General features: G+C 40.9%; 2 protein-coding genes across 8 annotated transcripts in view; one reads left to right on the top strand and one right to left on the bottom strand.

Moving 5' to 3' along the window:
• GLT8D2 (glycosyltransferase 8 domain containing 2) overlaps positions 1 to 11854 on the top strand; it is a 24156-nt gene extending 12302 nt beyond the window's left edge. The window contains exons 7-11 of one of the 2 annotated variants that reach the window (XR_007629910.1): positions 1052 to 1164; positions 1860 to 2026; positions 3648 to 3760; positions 4441 to 4826; positions 11284 to 11854. Coding sequence is in view for 1 of the 2 variants with exons in the window: in XM_050323455.1 (XP_050179412.1) it covers positions 1052 to 1164; positions 1860 to 2026; positions 3648 to 3760; positions 4441 to 4613 (566 nt within the window). In the remaining variant the exon portion in view is untranslated. Of the gene's footprint in view, positions 1 to 1051; positions 1165 to 1859; positions 2027 to 3647; positions 3761 to 4440; positions 5079 to 11283 lie in introns of those variants that run through there. The other variant, XM_050323455.1, reaches the window with a different exon arrangement.
• Positions 5573 to 16745, bottom strand: TDG (thymine DNA glycosylase). Of its 6 annotated transcripts, none has more exons than XM_050323452.1 (10): positions 16674 to 16745; positions 13739 to 13887; positions 12030 to 12259; positions 11474 to 11543; positions 9968 to 10103; positions 9804 to 9886; positions 9618 to 9712; positions 7902 to 8073; positions 7466 to 7594; positions 5573 to 7357 (listed from the first exon to the last, which is right to left on the bottom strand). In XM_050323452.1, exons 2-10 carry the CDS (start codon positions 13830 to 13832, stop codon positions 7218 to 7220), a joined length of 1149 nt encoding a protein of 382 aa, XP_050179409.1. In that variant the 5' UTR covers positions 13833 to 13887; positions 16674 to 16745; the 3' UTR covers positions 5573 to 7217. The 6 variants fall into 6 exon arrangements, with proteins under 6 accessions (XP_050179409.1, XP_050179410.1, XP_050179408.1 ...); XM_050323453.1 differs by lacking the exon at positions 16674 to 16745 and adding an exon at positions 16549 to 16566; XM_050323451.1 differs by lacking the exon at positions 16674 to 16745 and adding an exon at positions 16428 to 16489 and having other exon boundaries at positions 5573 to 7354.
• Between the last annotated feature and the right edge of the window lie 7 nt (positions 16746 to 16752).

Raw genomic sequence — 16752 nt, forward strand, 5'->3', positions numbered from 1 at the left:
TTTCAGCAAAGCAGTAAGAATGAAACATATTGGACTTGGGGTGTCAGCCCAGAATTCTTTGCATTGATTTTTTTTTTTTAAGTTGTTTTTGCTTCTCAAGAGAAAAGCAGCAGCTGTTTAGAATCATGAGAAAATGCTTAGCAAGGCATGTTGATCTTCAACAATTAAGTGTCCTACTAATTCAGATTCTATTTTTGGTGGGACATGAGTTTCTAACCACCTGGTGAGTTCGAACAGATACATAATCTCTGTTTATTTCAGAAATACTAGTTCCAGTGTTGGCAGTATGGGAATGTTTTTGATTACTTCTAATGAGCTCACCTCAGGCTACTGGGACATACATGGCCTTCCAAGATAATTCATTTTAGCAGTGACCAGCCCATGCCTAGCAGCAGGGCTGGTGTCTGTAGGGTTTGGATGCAGGCTCACCTGATTGCTGTGGCAGTGCTGTGCTTCCCACCTGCCCTGAAACTGTTGTGGCACACTGTGGGTACCTGCCAGTCAGGTGATGAGGGAGGTGCCAGGCATTATGTTATTCCCCTCCAGCAGGAAGGAGCTGGATGGTCTGTGAAGCCAGCAGGGATGGTCAAGAGTGACAGGCACATTTCTACTAGCCATTGCTGAGAACCCAGGTATCTTAAAAGGAGGTACAAGTGCAAAAATACCAGGAAAAACATGATCTGTGAAGGAGACTGAAGTGGCACCTTTCTGGGACTTGAAGAGGATCAGAAAATCTGCCTGTGCTCTCCCTCTCCGAAGGCAAGCTCTGTGATTTCAGAAGTTTGTAACCAGGGTTCTTAACAGTGTAATCAGCTTCTGCTGTAGGTGATTTTGGACATTCCAGTGATAATATTTAAAGCTAGACCTTAGAGGTACAGGACTGAAATTTGAGAATTGTCCCATATTACATAATTCAGCCTTCATCAATATCTGGGCTATCCCTGAAAACTGGTGTGTTTATAAGTAACATATATGAAAACAGATGTTATCCTATCAACTCTGTAGCAATGCAATAGGTGTTGTCTTACTCTTTTGACCCTTCTGTAATCAGGTGACATCCAGGAGCTCTATGATACTAAGTTGGCTCCTGGACATGCTGCAGCTTTTTCAGATGATTGTGATCTGCCTTCTACACATGAAATGATTAGAAGTGTAGGGATGCAGGTAAGATGCCATTCTGGAATTCTAATAATGAATTTGTTTACCCATAAGTGTAAGATGATTTCATATGTGTTCCCCAAAGTGGAAGTTAGAGATAGATAGATAGATATATATTTAGGTTTGTAATAATTTTACTGGTAATTAAGAACTTTTGGGAGTACCTCTGTAGTGCTATGCAGAGTTGTTTCCTGTAATAATTTAAATATCTCTAGTTCTTTGGAGTCTACTAAATTACGTTTGGTATTTTGCTATCAGTAGACTGTGAGCATTTATAGAACATCTAATGAAGACAGAATATGTGATATTTGTATTAGTCACATTAGGAAGGAAACCTAGGAAAGCAATTTAAAGGCTAATTCCTGGGCTGAGTTCCCCAGAACTGTCAGTGCATCCCTCTACTATTACAGCTGTACAAGTGTGATGCTACACATTTAGTGTGAGCTTCTGAAAAACAAAGATGTGGTGAGGAAAGAGCCCTATAAAACTTCCACTGTACCATACCGTGGAAAAAAGCAATTTAGTGTCTGGAAGTATGCTGCCTTTCAGCCTTGTGTTATATGGAAATCACAACACATAACCACCATCTAGAAATTCAGCTTTGGGAGTGCATGTTTAGTCTCCCTCTCAGTGACAGAGAGATGAATGTACAAGTCTTTAAAAAGATTCATAGGGAATAAACAACCTTTTTTATTTCTTAGAACACGTACATGGGATTCCTGGACTATAGAAAGCAAGCCATCAGAGACCTTGGCATCAGCCCCAGCACCTGCTCCTTTAATCCTGGAGTAATTGTTGCTAACATGACTGAATGGAAACATCAGCGGATTACGAAGCAGTTGGAAAAGTGGATGCAAAGAAATGTAGAGTACGTGTAGAGATCTAGCTTTGCACTTTTCATACTTGGTTTACAGTTTTATTTTCTGTTTAAAAGCTCTTAAAAGCTTTTTTCAACTCCAGGCAGTCTTTCTTTTAACTTCTATTCCATCTGTCTAAATCTGACCAATTTTGTACCAGGAAATGACCACCTGGAATTTCAGTCTTGTGTTTAATGACAAACCACACATAATCCTGAGGGACACTGAGAACATGTGGTTCTCATTTTGGGTGACCAACTTCACTTGGGATCAAGCCACTTAATGATCTTCCTTTCCTGAGGCTGGCTGAAAGAAGGAGGAATCTTTCCTTGTTTGTGTGGGGACTCTCCTATTGCAGCATCAGCCAAACTGTAATTGGACACCATCTTTTTTTTTTTTAACAGTAGAAAAGACTTCCTTTTCTCTAGATGAAGGAAATTTGATATGAAAGATATCTTTTTGTTACTGACCATGAATTAGTCTTTACACAGTGAAACAACCACCAGTCATTATTTACATTAGTTCCCTGTTAACCTGTATTTGAAAACTTGACTCTGCAAAGGATTGAATTTAAATTTAGTAAAGGCTAAACTGACACTGAATGGTTTGTGCAGTTGGGCTGTGTCCCTTACTTGTTAGTTTCAGAAATGAACAGATGAGGGACACAAATGAGAAGTACGTGAATGAGTGAGAAGCCAAATGTCTTTCTCTTACTCTGCTTATGTAACATATCCTGACAAGCTTTTGCTATGCTTATAAAGAGATTTTAAGAGTAAAAACTCCATATTACTGCAAATTTGATCTATAGAGTTGTTTTTATGCCTTAATAACACATTCATGCTCCTTCTAGCTGGATTTTGAAATGGCAGTGAAAAAAATATTGCTTATCAATTGAAACTCAGTTTTGAGGGGAGGTTATGATTTTTTTTTTTTTTTTTTTTTTTTCTGTGGCCTTTCAGCATCTCTCTGAACTTCCCAGGTTTCCTCCCTGTGGGACTTGGTGGGTGTCCCATAGGCAGGGTGGCTTTGCCCATGTGCCAACTGGTCAGCAGGGCCATCAGCATATGTGGACAAACACCTGGCTGCCACCTCCTAATGCCTCCCCTTACCATGATTAGGCTTGATCTAGCCCTGGATTTACCACAAAATTCATAGGAAACTAATATTCTTGAGATATTAATTTATGCTAACTAGGCTTTGACAAAATCCAACCTGAGGTTAATTTATGGTCTAAAAGCTGGGGGATGGGGAAAAGGGAAAGAAAGGGAATGAAAAATATGGAAATATGTACATTTTCTTAGGAAACCAGGCTAAATTATGTTTGATTTCTTTAACAGCTTTTTTTCCTACAGTTAACTTTGTCATTATTGAGGACTACAGGCTGTGTATAGAAGAGACTGGCTTCATGGTGGGCATGACTCCCATTTTTTCTTGGTAGCAACAATTTGCTCCATGGGATTGGAGTTGCAAATACAATCAATTAACAGCATAAGGAAGGAGTCTGCTGAAAACTGGCCCGGTCAAAATGATTTTGAATTTTTATTTATATAAGAATACTTACTTTAAATCTTCTGCTTTTTGTGCTAAAGATTCTTTGAGGTTTTGAACATACTTTTATTTTTCCTTTTGCAGGGAAAACCTCTACAGCAGCACCCTTGGGGGAGGTGTGGCAACCTCTCCAATGCTGATTGTGTTTCATGGAAAGTATTCCTCTATTAATCCTATGTGGCACATAAGGCATCTTGGTAAGTTTAACTTCTCACTGTTTGCAAGTTGGAACTAAAGTGAGCAGTTTGTAAGATCCCAGTGCAGGACCTTACATTACTTTACCTCAAGCATTACTTTTTGCCTCCGATCCACAGCCCATAATCTCCACTTTCCCATAGTTGCATCCCTGCAAAAAACCCCAAACCCTAATAGTTATGAAAATGGATGAAAAAAGGAAAAAGACCCAAATACCAAGGGCAAAGTTACGTGTTTAAAGACCAGCTAACCTACACTGCCACCAGCTATGAAAGAATATGTGAAAGATCTGAATATAGTCAGAGACTGAAAAAAATCAGAGAGTTTTTTCTAGGTGCAGTGGAAGAATATGGGAGGCTGAGCAGCATTTGTTGTCAACATTCTGGAGGATGCAGTTACCTTTCACTTGGTGTGGTAAAATGAATAGATTTTATTTTGCTTTTAATCCCAGCTATGCCAAGATGATAAAAGTGTCGAGAGAAGAAACTTGCTGAATTTTTTTTGCTGATGCAGCATTTGAGGCATCAAGCTAAAAAAAGCTTCTCTATCATACAACTATCTGATGAAACCATACTAGTAAGACTTCTGAAAAAGAATCACCTGAATTTAACTCACTCTATAGTGTTCTCCTTTATTAAAAACTGGATTTTTAATTTTTTTTTTTTTTAATCTACCCATGCAGGTTGGAGTCCTGATGCCCGTTACTCAGAGCAATTTCTTCAAGAAGCTAAACTACTTCACTGGAATGGGAGATACAAACCTTGGGACTATCCCAGTGTCCACACTGATCTCTGGGAAAACTGGTTTATTCCTGACCCTTCAGGGAAGTTCAAATTAACTCGTCCTGACAGCTGATACTGAAACAACTTAAATACTGCAAAATGTAGTGTATTGGATGCATGTAATAGTTTGAGATGCAGCATATGAGTCATATGATTAACTGATTTTAGAAAATGAAATATTTGTTGAATATATGAATAACTGACCCTCACTTTTGTGTGCTTAGGGCTGGAGAGGGAGGCTGGAGTGACCATTACACAGTTCAGATTATCCTGACTTTCATGTAAGGTGAGGAACCAGGTTTACTTGACAGTGAAGTATTTTCATTAAACATTTACAGAGGTAAAGCTCAGTGCCAGACAGTGTACTTAAATTAATTTAAGGTCTTTATAAATAAGACTCCAATGTCTTCTGGTAGAAAGACCTACAGAGCAGATACCTGTAGTATTACACACAAAGTGTCTTTAGTTGTCTGGCCCACACTGAAGAGCCTGAAATGAGATCTTAGGCACATGTTACTGAGTGGAGTGTTGTTGAGTGGTGACTCTGTTTTGGGGCGTTTCTGTGTATGACACATCCTGTAGTGCACTTAGACCCCTGCTAGCAACACGTGAAAGTACATCCCGAGACACGGCAGTACAATTCCTGATTTTATTGTGAAACATGGATAGATTTAAGACAGATTAAGAACTTCTGGACTACTGTAACAAAAAGAGCACCAGTTCTGAGGGAGGACACATAGAATTGCAGTATTTAGTGAAATGGTCACTGTACATTTAACTGTATTTTGTACCCAGTGACTCCTTCAAAGAAGACACCTTTCCCTTCCACTCAAAGAGGATAGCCTTTCAGGAGTTACGTCCTACTGTGCTACATACTCAGCAGTGCTAATTCCATGCTTCCAATTTTGTTGAAAATAAAATAATTGAATTGTAACAAATCCCTGATGCAAGATACTTTGAGCACCTGCAAGAAAACATCCATGTAAACAGCAATACATGATACAGTACACTTTAAATAACAGACAAGTCCTATACCTTTTGACAATATACAGAATAGCTTTATGCTGAAGCTAATAAACACAATCAGAATCATAATGCACACTTTCTTGATTTAAGACGCTCAGAATTAAGCCACGTTAATTTGGGAAGAAACTGTAAACATCATGCCTGCCTCACAACAGGTTGACAGTGTGTGATCTCAGTGAGAGCTGTTACAGCAGGATTAGAACCTACACTAACTAGTTGCACACAAGTGACAACCGTTGCTGGCTGTGAAGAAAGGATAAATCACGCCCTACAGGACTCTCTGGCCCGTGTGGAGTGTGGAGATACTGTTTGTATCTGTTTTTCAAGTATGTGAAGCACCAACTGTCATAAGATCATCAAAACTGTAGTGTTTTGATCAGCTTATTGCTTTTACTTCATCTCTTCCTCACATGACAAAGGAGGGAAAGAAGACGATGGTTAGGCACCAGGATGGAATCGTGTTTCTTTCTCAGTAACTAATATTGGCCAAAAATGTGTGCCATTTAGGCAAGTTCCTCAGAAGAGAGCTGTAGTTTCTACAGCCAACTTCTTTCTTATTCACGGAACAGCTGCCCCTATATTTAACTCAGTATTTTTTGCTTGTAAGAGGAATAAGGAGACCACCCTCTAAGGTCCTACAGATTGAAGAGAATGGAATGTTCAAACCTGCTAAATTGCAAGCTCTTTTCACCCTGTGCTAATTGTACATGATGTAAACAATGTAGCTGTACATGATTTTTACAGAGAATGCAGCCTTTCAATTCCCTGCCATGTAATCTGTTCAAAGGAGTTGTCTACTCCTGAAGGTCACGTGAAGGTAACCACAGAGTTTGAATGCACAGAGTTGAAGAACCAGCACTGTTGTTTGTTTTGGTTTTTTTTCAAGGAATTCCAGTGCCTTACGTTGGAATTTCAGAGGGAAAGAGATAAGAGTGGTAGGTTATCTTACCTTAAGACAGCTCAGCTAGAATATTTAGGCTCTGTCCTGTGTGACACAAATTTTCCTCCCCAGTGTTGTGACTTGAGATGATGTCTTCACTCCCTTAATCCTGAATATGGTCCACTCACCAAACAGACAGAGCTCTCTCTTCCCACCCAGAAGATACTCAGTACTCACAGCTGCAGAATGCAACTTTCTGCACTTTTTAAGAAGGTAAAAGGCAGACTTAAAAAGCACAGTTTCCTTAACTGTGCATGATTAAAAATATCGCTTCACATAAGTTAAGGGTACACTTCCCATTTTCCCCTCTGGATATAAAAGGATTGTGAGATATCCAAATATTGAGGCATCAGTAAGAAGTATACTGCTGCTGTTACTACTACATTACAATTCATGAAATAAAATTAACGCCCCAAAGAAATCTTCACAAATGAGAAAGCAATTTGTCGAAACCTGCAAGAAATGGTATACATTAAATATAAAACTCATATACAAAAAAGGCCTAACTTTTTTTAAAAAAAAACTTTCAACAGTTCCTTAAAATTATCTAGTTCATCAATTTCAGCCTACCACACACTTACTTTGGACTATAATAAAATAACTAGGGGAGATAAAATACTATTAAAATGCTTCAGTTGGAGAACTGAGGTACCAATCTTGGTCACTGCATTAAAACTGCAGCATGGATGCATAGCCGAGAAGGAACAGCTCCTACACGCTGCTTCCCTCCTCTTCCTGTGTCACACCAGCATTGAACTCTGGGATCTGGTCTGCAAAGGACTGTGTCATCCATTGTCCATTAGGAACGATACCGAAGGACGACCCCTCGCAGTACTGTGGATCGCTTCCTGCTGAAACAAAACAAAAATCACCCCCTTTTCAAAGTGCAGCTGACAGCCCTGAGCCCTTGTTCCTAAGCAATGGGTCACAGCCCGAACCCCCCGAGCGCTGCACTTTACCTGTTCCATTGGAGGAGAAGCTGCACTGCTCACTGTCATACAGTGCACGGTCACAGTAAGCTCCTCCATACGCTGCTTCATAGCCTGGGTCGTATTTTTCTTCCTTGACAGCCATCTTCTTAGCATCCTCTGCAGAAACAGAAGACCTCAAGTATTAATATTTAGAACAAATATTATCAAAGAGCACTTTTATCAGAAAATACTTGAAAAACAACCACAAATTCTACAAGATAATCCCCTGCTCCCCTTACAGAATTTAGGCTGTACTAAAAAGAGAGTGGAATCTGTAATTCTACACAACACAGTTTAGGACAGATGGCACATCTGCCCCCTTCCCCCACTACATTCTTTATTTCTTTTTTTGCTTGTGCAACTTCCAGTTGTCTTGTACACTACACTGCATTTTAATACAGGGTTAACAAAATAAGCACTGTACCTTGTGCAAGTTGCAAGTCGAATGTGTACTGCACCTCCTGCACGTCTGTGTTTGGTGCAATGCCTTTCAGTTGGTCCCTTAAGTCTTTCAGCTTTATGTAATAATGAACTTTATCTTGTGCCCGGGGAAACTGAGCACACCTTGCACTGGACGATGGCATAACATAGCAGAGCTTGAGACAAGGAGCAAGGAAAACAGCGTTATTGAGCTATGAGTTAATATTTAGTGCATTGAGAACAGCTTAACAGTTAAGCCCACTGTTTTAACCCTTTGTACAAACTTCAACTGATGCCAGAGGTGGTCATGGAAGGGGCTAAAAGGAGTCTTTAATTTTTCTTGTCCAGCCAGCTGTCTTGCCCTGAAGAGAGGGGCCAATTATGAGCTGCCAAAGTGAGGACAATTTTCACCAGTTATTTATGTGCTGCAGGAGAAGCAGTACCAGTGTGTGCTACAAGAAGTACAATTTACAGTGTGTGCCAGAGAGTGGAGCCCACTCCAGAGCTCCCTGAGCAAGCAGAGCCCTGAGCCAGACAGTGCACAGAGGAGTACGTGGCAGCACGCAAACAGCCCACACCCGTGGGGGAGGCACCACGAGTTAATTAGCTTGGCTTTTTGGCCAAGTGCATCCACAGCACACATGCCAGGCTGTGAAACTGCAGTTAGTCAGTATGGTTGGAGCCAACTCAAGTGTCTCTGCCTCTGCCAACAGCCTTAACTAAAGACATCAAGTTAGCTGAGCAAAACCAAACCGTATTCAATCCTTTTATCCCCATGCAGTATTTATGAACCAGTACCAGTATGGGGAATTATTTATCTTTCTTACAAATACATCTCCTGCAAAAGTCTTTAAAAGCTACTTAAGCAAGTAAGCACTTTATCACCAACTTCAGGCTCTAATGGCAACACTTCACCTTTAGAGAAAGACAGCTTAAACTTGCAGCACTAGTAATTTGGGACAGAAATATGAAGAAAAACAATCCAAACTTTTGAACTGACAAGGTAATGAAGCTTTAGAATAAGCTACCTTGGCAGGTAGTGTAATTGCCCTTGCCTTAACTCGTTTATAAGAACACATTAAACAAACCTATTTCTGATGATAAATAGCTGGTCTATTGAGATACTTTCCAGTACTAGATGTCTGTGACTAATGCACTCTTCATCAAACTGTTTATCTTCAGCATCCAACTGAACTTTAAACTACAATCAGCTTAAGGAGGTCCAGTCTGATGGCAGTGCTTGGGCATGCCCAGCTCCTGTAATGTTGTAGTGGCTGTGTGTAAAAGCACAGTGATGGGCTTGTTCTTTCTGCCCCACTACCACCACTAGTGGCACTACCACCACCATGGTCATGTTCAGTATTAAAGTTCAGTCATACAAATATACAGGGAATTGGACACAGGGAATCAGAAGGAAGTTATCACAAAAGCATGCATGTATTATTCGTATTTTAGACAGTTCTCAGAGAATGCACTAACCAAATCATAATACACAGTTTCCCAAATAAAATCTGCAATTCTGAAGAAGCTGCATGAAAGGTGTGTACAAAAATGGCACTATTCCCCTTTCTCTATTTAGGTAAAAGCCTTTCACATCTCTTGTACTTTAGGTCATTACCAGAATGCACTTGGTTCATTATCAGAAGTGTATGCAAGTCCTGAGGTTTTGTTAGTTTTTAAATGGACTGCCCTGGTTTTGTTCCTTAGTCTCAATACTTACAGTTTCTGTATCTGGCACTTTGTGTGGCTGCAGTCCAAATTCCAAGTTCTTAACTTTAATTCCAAAAACTTCTTTACTAAAAATTTCATAAATACCTAAAATAAAAAGAAGATAGGATAAGTGGGAAGAAAAAAAAACCCAAAAGCTATTGACAGAAGAGATTAATTTAAAAGTCAAGGTTCTCACATTTTCCATTGAAAGCTGCTATACGAGGTTTATACTTTTGTAGCTTCTGCATCAGAATTCGTCCTCCTTCCCGAATCTCTTTGCTAAAAGGGAAGGTACTCAAAATTATAATCACAACTATTAGTTCATTAACAAGCATGATACATTCCCCCTTGCTGCCCTACCTGGTGAGGTCTTTGCTTCCAGGTGTTGTCCTTTCAACCATGTTTGTAAATCCAATCCCATATTTATGTGGCAAAGTGTGGTCATCCATATGGTTCAGCTGTTCATTACTTAGACCAGACATGAACAGACACTTCCCTGTGAAGTCAGAAGATAGATACATATTTGCCTATTTCTAAGGAAAAGAAAGCACAATGAAAAAAACTCAACTGTCAGAATACTGGAATGCTAAAGGAAGAATCCATTTTAACAAAGCACCAGTTAATTTGGGAAGACTATTGCCTTATCTAGAAAAGTTTAAAATAACGATTATTACTTTATCTACTGCAAGAGAGCAGAAAAGCTTTAGGGAACAGGAATTCCTCCTCATCATCCCATGTATGGAAACCAGTCTTTTATTCTAAAGTTCAGTACAGAGCTTTAGGCTTTGTGATTCCCGTAAGCAGGGAGTGTGAGCAACATCGATTCTGTGGCAAAGAACGTGGTAAATACAATGTGTCAGCTGTCTTTTACAAGCTTGCCATCGCTCCTCCTTGCACTGGGCCTCTCTAACAGAACCGCTAACATCTCACATTATTTAGCACATAAACGTACAGTTTGGGTGATGTGCAGTGCCAGTCTCTTAAGCACAAACTCACCCCAGGTAGCTCCCAATGATTTGGGAAGGTTACAAACACCTGGATTTGCCAGAGCATGAATAGCTGGCCTGCTTCTCAGTAAAGGAGGTGATCAGTCTGACCAAGCTGCAGAATGCTGGAGGAATACCCAAGCCTGGCTTTGGGTCTGCTGGGCACCAGGAATGTTTTGACTGGAATATCACAGGGCTGCAATTAGCCCCAGGTGGTGGAGCTCCCTCCCACCACCACAGCTCCTGTATGCAGAACTGAGCATTTCAGAGTTCAGGTAGGATATTTCTTTATGAGAACGTGCTGCAGAAAATGCTACTGAAAATGGAAAAATATTTAGGAGAAAACATCTGTCTGGAGAATCAGGTATGCCAGATGCACATGTCTGGAAAGGGCAACTAGCTTTGCTTTTTCATCACTTAGAAAGCTTCTAAAGAAGAGATGGATGAATAAATGCAAACAGAAGAGGGCTTGATGAAATACATTTTTTGGATAATGTGTGTGGTTTTATTTTGCATCAGAAATTGATGTTTACTGACTCACCCTTGATAACTGAAGTACTAGAGATTTAATTTTTATTCCTTAAGCTGCACACCAATACAACAATAAGGTATTTGGTAACAGTATGTTTACGTGACAATTCTAAACCTGCATCTAAAGCTGCTGATTATTTCTCTTTTATTCCTTTTTAGGTACAATACTTGACAGGAGTACTTATGGGATTTAAATCACTCTTGGATGGTTAAAAGCAAAATCCCTCTCTGAAACCAAAACAAAAGAAAATCAGGAGAAAAACAAACCCCAAACCAGTTTAATTAAAATACCATAAATTTTAAAAAAGTTCTGCAAATTCTAAGAGAAGAAAGGAAAACAAAAACGTACAAAAATGGTTTCCAGGTCCCGGATAATGATGTCCTTTGTAAGCTGCCATCAGGCCAGGGTTTATGCCAATCTACAAAGATATCAGTCCATTTGAACAATGAGAACATGGCTTGCTAGTCAGCAATTTGATCAAGTTACAGTAAGGATGCTTGATTCAATTCTAAGGTACTGTCAACAAACAAAATTGTGTTAATGGCACCTTCCATTATTATCTAAAAAACCTGTCAATTTTAGAGCAGTGCCTCATTTAGCTGTGCAATGTCAAAAGGGCAGCTCACAGAGTGCAGAGCTTCCAGTAAACCAAGTATCAAGTAACAGTCTCTCATGACTCTGTATCATACCTAAACCTTAGATTTCTCAGAAATTAGGACTGTGTTGTTACTCTGGCTTTTAACAGAAAATGCAAAGCAGCTCTACACACAGGAAACAGTTTATACACTTTATCTTGCAAGATCTTACCATATAAGCAATACAGATAAGTAAGCAGAAGGAATGTAAATTATAACGAGTGAGTACAAGACTTTTCTACATAATCTTGTAACTCTGAGTTACTTACTATTACAATGTCCAGATCAAAGGTCAAAATATCAGGCAAGGTCTTGGTCAGAAGTTCAGCTTCAGATACACCATTAAAACGATCCACTTTCCTTTTGACTTTAAAAGTATCTGTGATCTTTTCTTGTTTGCCTTTTGATTTGGTTGTTTTTTCTTTTTTAGCAGCAGGCTTTTTGGGTTGCTTTGGCTCAGTTGCTTTGGCTTTTCTTTTCCTTCCTCCTTTCTTAACTTCTGAAACACAAAGGAAATATTCCTTTTGTACATTTCTAATGTTGCAGCGTCAAAAAGACTCAGCTAAATGTATGGATACAAAAAGATAAATTTACCTTCAAAATTCACTAATTTAAACCATTACCAGACGAATCTTGGTTTTGCAGGAGCAACACATCAAAAGCAAAAGGGCTCAAGGATTACCCACAGTGTCAGGTATGAACTTGTCAGGAACACAAGTGCAGAGGCTGAATGCTACATAAGCTATTCACACACTGCTGCATTCACATACTGCTTCCAGAACAGATACTGTCCAGGACAGCACTCAGCAGGATCTCCATCTGAGTGAGTGACACTAAACATTCATTTTTATTTACAAAATGCCAACATGAAGTCGTCACTGTTCACTCATTTGAAGCTTCCTCATCTTTTCACTCTTAAAATTTAGAGATTCAAGCAGCACAGGTACTAGCCATGACATGACCACCCAGAGATTGCTCTCTATCTCTATGTTCATTAATAATGTCAAGCTGTAGAACTCAACTTGAAAAATATGAAAACATATCTAGCAACAATGCAGCTGATAAATAGACAAAGGAATCTATTACTTTAAAACTGAGACTTCATTTTATTTTCAAAATTCATAGATGAAAATCTCCCTCGGATAAGAAATACTGTGGTAGATACCCAGACACTGCCCTAAGTCTGCAAACGATTTTGGGGCTGTTCTTGTAAGAAAGCTGTGTAAACAGAAGGGAAAACAAACACCATGTGAAATTCCCAGTGCATGACTGCAGCAGCTGCGTAGGGAAGCTTTCAGTAACAGCATTCAAGCACTAGTCTAGTTGCAATGAAGAGAACAGAAGGGCCCAGACTTGGTGAGCCACATAAACAGATTTTCTTTCCCACCCCTTGAAGAGGTAGAAGGTTTTTCATGTGACAGCATAATGCCACAGGTAATGCCACAGGCCGCTTTCTAGCACTGTTTGTATTTTGTTTAAATAACCTGCACTAAACCAAATGATTCTTAGTGTATACAACCAGTTCCCTACCTGTGATTACTACAACACACTAAAGAACCATTTAAACAAAAATATTTCAAATAAACGGTGTTATACTGTACTTCTCTTGCAGAAATTAAAAAAAAAAAAAGTATTTTGAGCTCAGAATTTTTAAAACTCACCTTCTCTAATGTAATATTAAACCCCATGATACCAGCTAAAAATTATGCATTTATCTATTGAAACAAAATTTTGCTTCTCCTGGAACAAGATAATTGTGTGAGACTGAACAACCTGAATACATTCACCTGGGTTTACTTCTTGTCTTTTTAATTATCTGTTAAGACACATTACTTAAAGAATACAATTAATCAATACTTGCTCAGAGACCACCAAGAAAAGGCAATCCAATATGTCCAAAGAAGCAGTTTAAGAGCAATTTTTTTTCCCAATCAATTGCCTCTGTTTTATCTCTCTTAGCACAGCCCAGTCAATCTACCTTTTGGAGGCTCCTGAGCAATGTTTGGCTCTGGAATGCCCTCTAGAGTTGGCTGCTCAGCCATCGTTTCCATGTTGGGCACAGCAGTCATCATCTGATGGAACGGAAACGAGTAAAATGCTTGAGCTTGCTGAAGATATGCGTAGTATCTTAGGAGGGAGAGAAAAGAGACATAACTTATCAGCAACTTAGAAACTTGGTGATGTGCCATATATGCTGTAAAAATCAAACTTTATAAAGGCAGGCATGTACTGCACTTACATTCTCCAACAACTCCATTAACAAGGCAGTAAATTATCCAAATCCACAAAGCAGTCCAGCTGGTATCAGTTAAACCCAACATTAACGGTACAGTTCTCTTGTGATTACTATCATGTGGAATTAACATAACATGGGTAAATGAAGTGTGGAGCTTTACCCTTTTTTTCAGGAAAAACACTCTGCAGCACACTATTCCAAAGCAAACTATCAAACACACCAACAATTTACAACACACGTGAGTTAAAACTCTTTGGACTTTAAGTTTCCCAAATTTTACGTTTTTTAGTGCTGCATCATTTACTTGATCTGGTAAGATCCAGAATGGATAAATCATCCTGAGCTATATAGCATTAAGGATACACAGCCTTTGTTACCATGCAGATCATTAAACAGCTTTAACAAATTGTGTGGCAGATGTTGCCCAGCTATCACACACTGGATCCCAACACAAATAGTGCACTATTTGTGCACTATTCTACATGGAAATGTTCACATACACAAAAACTCAGCTCCCTTCCATGCATAAAGACATTTTTCCATACACAGCTTTCTTCCTCCACACATTTATTAGTAACATACAGCCCCCACACCCCACAAAATTCGGCTTTATGCTGTCACTCCTACCTACACAGCCATTTTCTTGGCCACAGATTCTACTGCTATAAAAATACATAGAAAGGATTTTGTGAACAGTAAATTTTTAGGAATCAATTTTACCATCTCAAAGCTATTAACAAAAACACCGAATAACTTTTAGACATAGACATATTTGTCCAAGAAGGCCAGTGGCATCCTGGCCTCTATCAGAAATAGTGTGGCCAGCAGGAGCAGGGCAGTGATCATCCCCCTGCTCTGGGGCCACACTTCAAATCCCATGTTCATTTCTGGGCCCCTCACTACAAGAACGACATTGAGGAGAATGTCCAGAGAAGGGCAATGGACCTGGGAGCTGGAATTGTTTAGCCTGGAGAAAAGGAGGCTCAGAGGGAACCTCATATTCTCTACAACTACCTGAAAGGAGGTTGTAGCCAGGTGGGGGTCAGTCTCAAGTAACAAGCGACAGGACAAGGGGAAATGGCCTCAAGTTATGCCAGGGGAGGCTTAGATTGCATATTAGGACAAATTTCTTCATGGAAAGGGTTGTTAACCATTGGAACAGGCTGCCCAGGGAACTGCTTGAGTCACCACCCCTGGAATTATTTAAAAGCTGTGTAGATGTGGCATTTATGGACATGGTTTAGTGGTGAGCTTGGCAGTGCTGGGTTAATGGTTGGACTCAATGACCTTAGAGATCTTATCCAACATAAATGATTCCGTAATTCTAAATGTCTCAAGAAGGGACCATTCCCTACTACAAAATGGATTTTTAAGAATCCCACCGTCAATCAGATTTATACCAGAACAGCCCACAGTCTTGTGATAAAGCCACTGATTTTGAACCAAATACCTGCCCCAAATCAAGGAGAACAAATATGAACGTAGGTCTGTCAGATTCCTGAGCAAGTTGCCTAGTAAAGTCATGGGAGATTTTCAGAGTACAGTGAATACTTTAACTCCTCTGCTGGAAAAGTACCATTTTATATAAAATACTTGTGCAATTACTGAACCAAACCAAACCGATCTTCAGATCTGTGTTGGGAAACACAACTGAGACGTGCAGAATCCAGTTCATAAAGTAATAAAAGCTTAATCATACAGAGCAGAACAGAGTGAGTAACAAAGATGTGAAACCAAGACCAGATGCCGTCTTGTAATACAGGCCTTATTTTATGTGTATATAAACTCTCCTTCTTGTAAAGGAAATAAAATTTCCTTTAAACAGAGAGAAAATCCACGCCATGTCGCAAACAAGTCCTCTAACCACTTGCTACTGAGATGAAAGAGAAGTTTTACCCCTGCCTCTAAGTTTCCTATACATTTTAGGCCACATTTCTTGCGCGTGGGTCCAGAAATGCGATTCTTTGTTACTGATGTATAACAAACACAACAAAATGCCACGGGACGTTTGAATAGATATTCCCAGTTCCACGAGGAAAAGGCAGTGATTTATTTACCCTCAACCTCCCCCCCCGCCTTCAGTTCATGCTAAACATGAAAGAAAAATTTAAAAAAGGGGTAGAGAAGAAGATTTGTTCGCAAAACAAGTATTAAATAATTCTCTTGTTTAATTAAATAATTAAACAAGCCCAAGCACTAAACGAGTTTCAGCTCCCCCCTCGGTACGCGGACACGGTCGGGGCCCAGCGCCTCTCTCTCCCCCCAGGCCCGGCCCGTCCGAGCCCGCTCTGCGCTCCCCTTTGTGCCGGGGAAGGGGCGGGGGCGCCGCCACAGCCCGGCCCGGCCCCGCCGCCCGCGGGACGGGGGCGAGCAGGAGCAGCAGGAGCACGGCGGCCCCTCCGCGAGGCCCGGGCGCGGCCGCGGGCGGTACCTGCCCAGCTCCCGGGGCTCCATGGCGGGCGGGGCCGCCGCTGTCGCTGTCGCCGCCGCTGTCGCCGCGGGTGTCGCCGCTCGCCCCCCGCCCCCGCCCCCCGCGCGGCGCCCCGACCGACCTGCCGGGCGGCCCCGCGACACGTGACGCGCGCCGGCCAATGGGCGCGGAGGGCGGGGCCGGGCCGGGGAGGGGGGTGTGATTCCCCCTGCCCCGGGGGGCGCGGGGGGTTCTGTCGCGACTCACCGCGCGCTGCCGCGATACTCCTGCGCGAGGGGCGGGCCTTCACGCCCTCTTCCCTTTCCCTTTTCCCTGCCCCGCTGCC

This window comes from Myiozetetes cayanensis, unplaced genomic scaffold, assembly GCF_022539395.1.
Source record: "Myiozetetes cayanensis isolate MyiCay16 unplaced genomic scaffold, myiCay2020 scf3, whole genome shotgun sequence".
Classification (NCBI taxonomy): domain Eukaryota; kingdom Metazoa; phylum Chordata; class Aves; order Passeriformes; family Tyrannidae; genus Myiozetetes; species Myiozetetes cayanensis.

Coding starts and splice junctions, on each gene's coding strand:
- TDG (XM_050323448.1), bottom strand. CDS start 13,949: ATGGCACATCACCAAGTTTCTAAGTTGCTGATAAGTTATGTCTCTTTT. Junction 11,544..12,029: donor TTGATCTGGACATTGTAATA/GTAAGTAACTCA, acceptor ATATCTTTGTAG/ATTGGCATAAACCCTGGCCT. Junction 8,074..9,617: donor AAGTGCCAGATACAGAAACT/GTAAGTATTGAG, acceptor CCTTGTCTCAAG/CTCTGCTATGTTATGCCATC.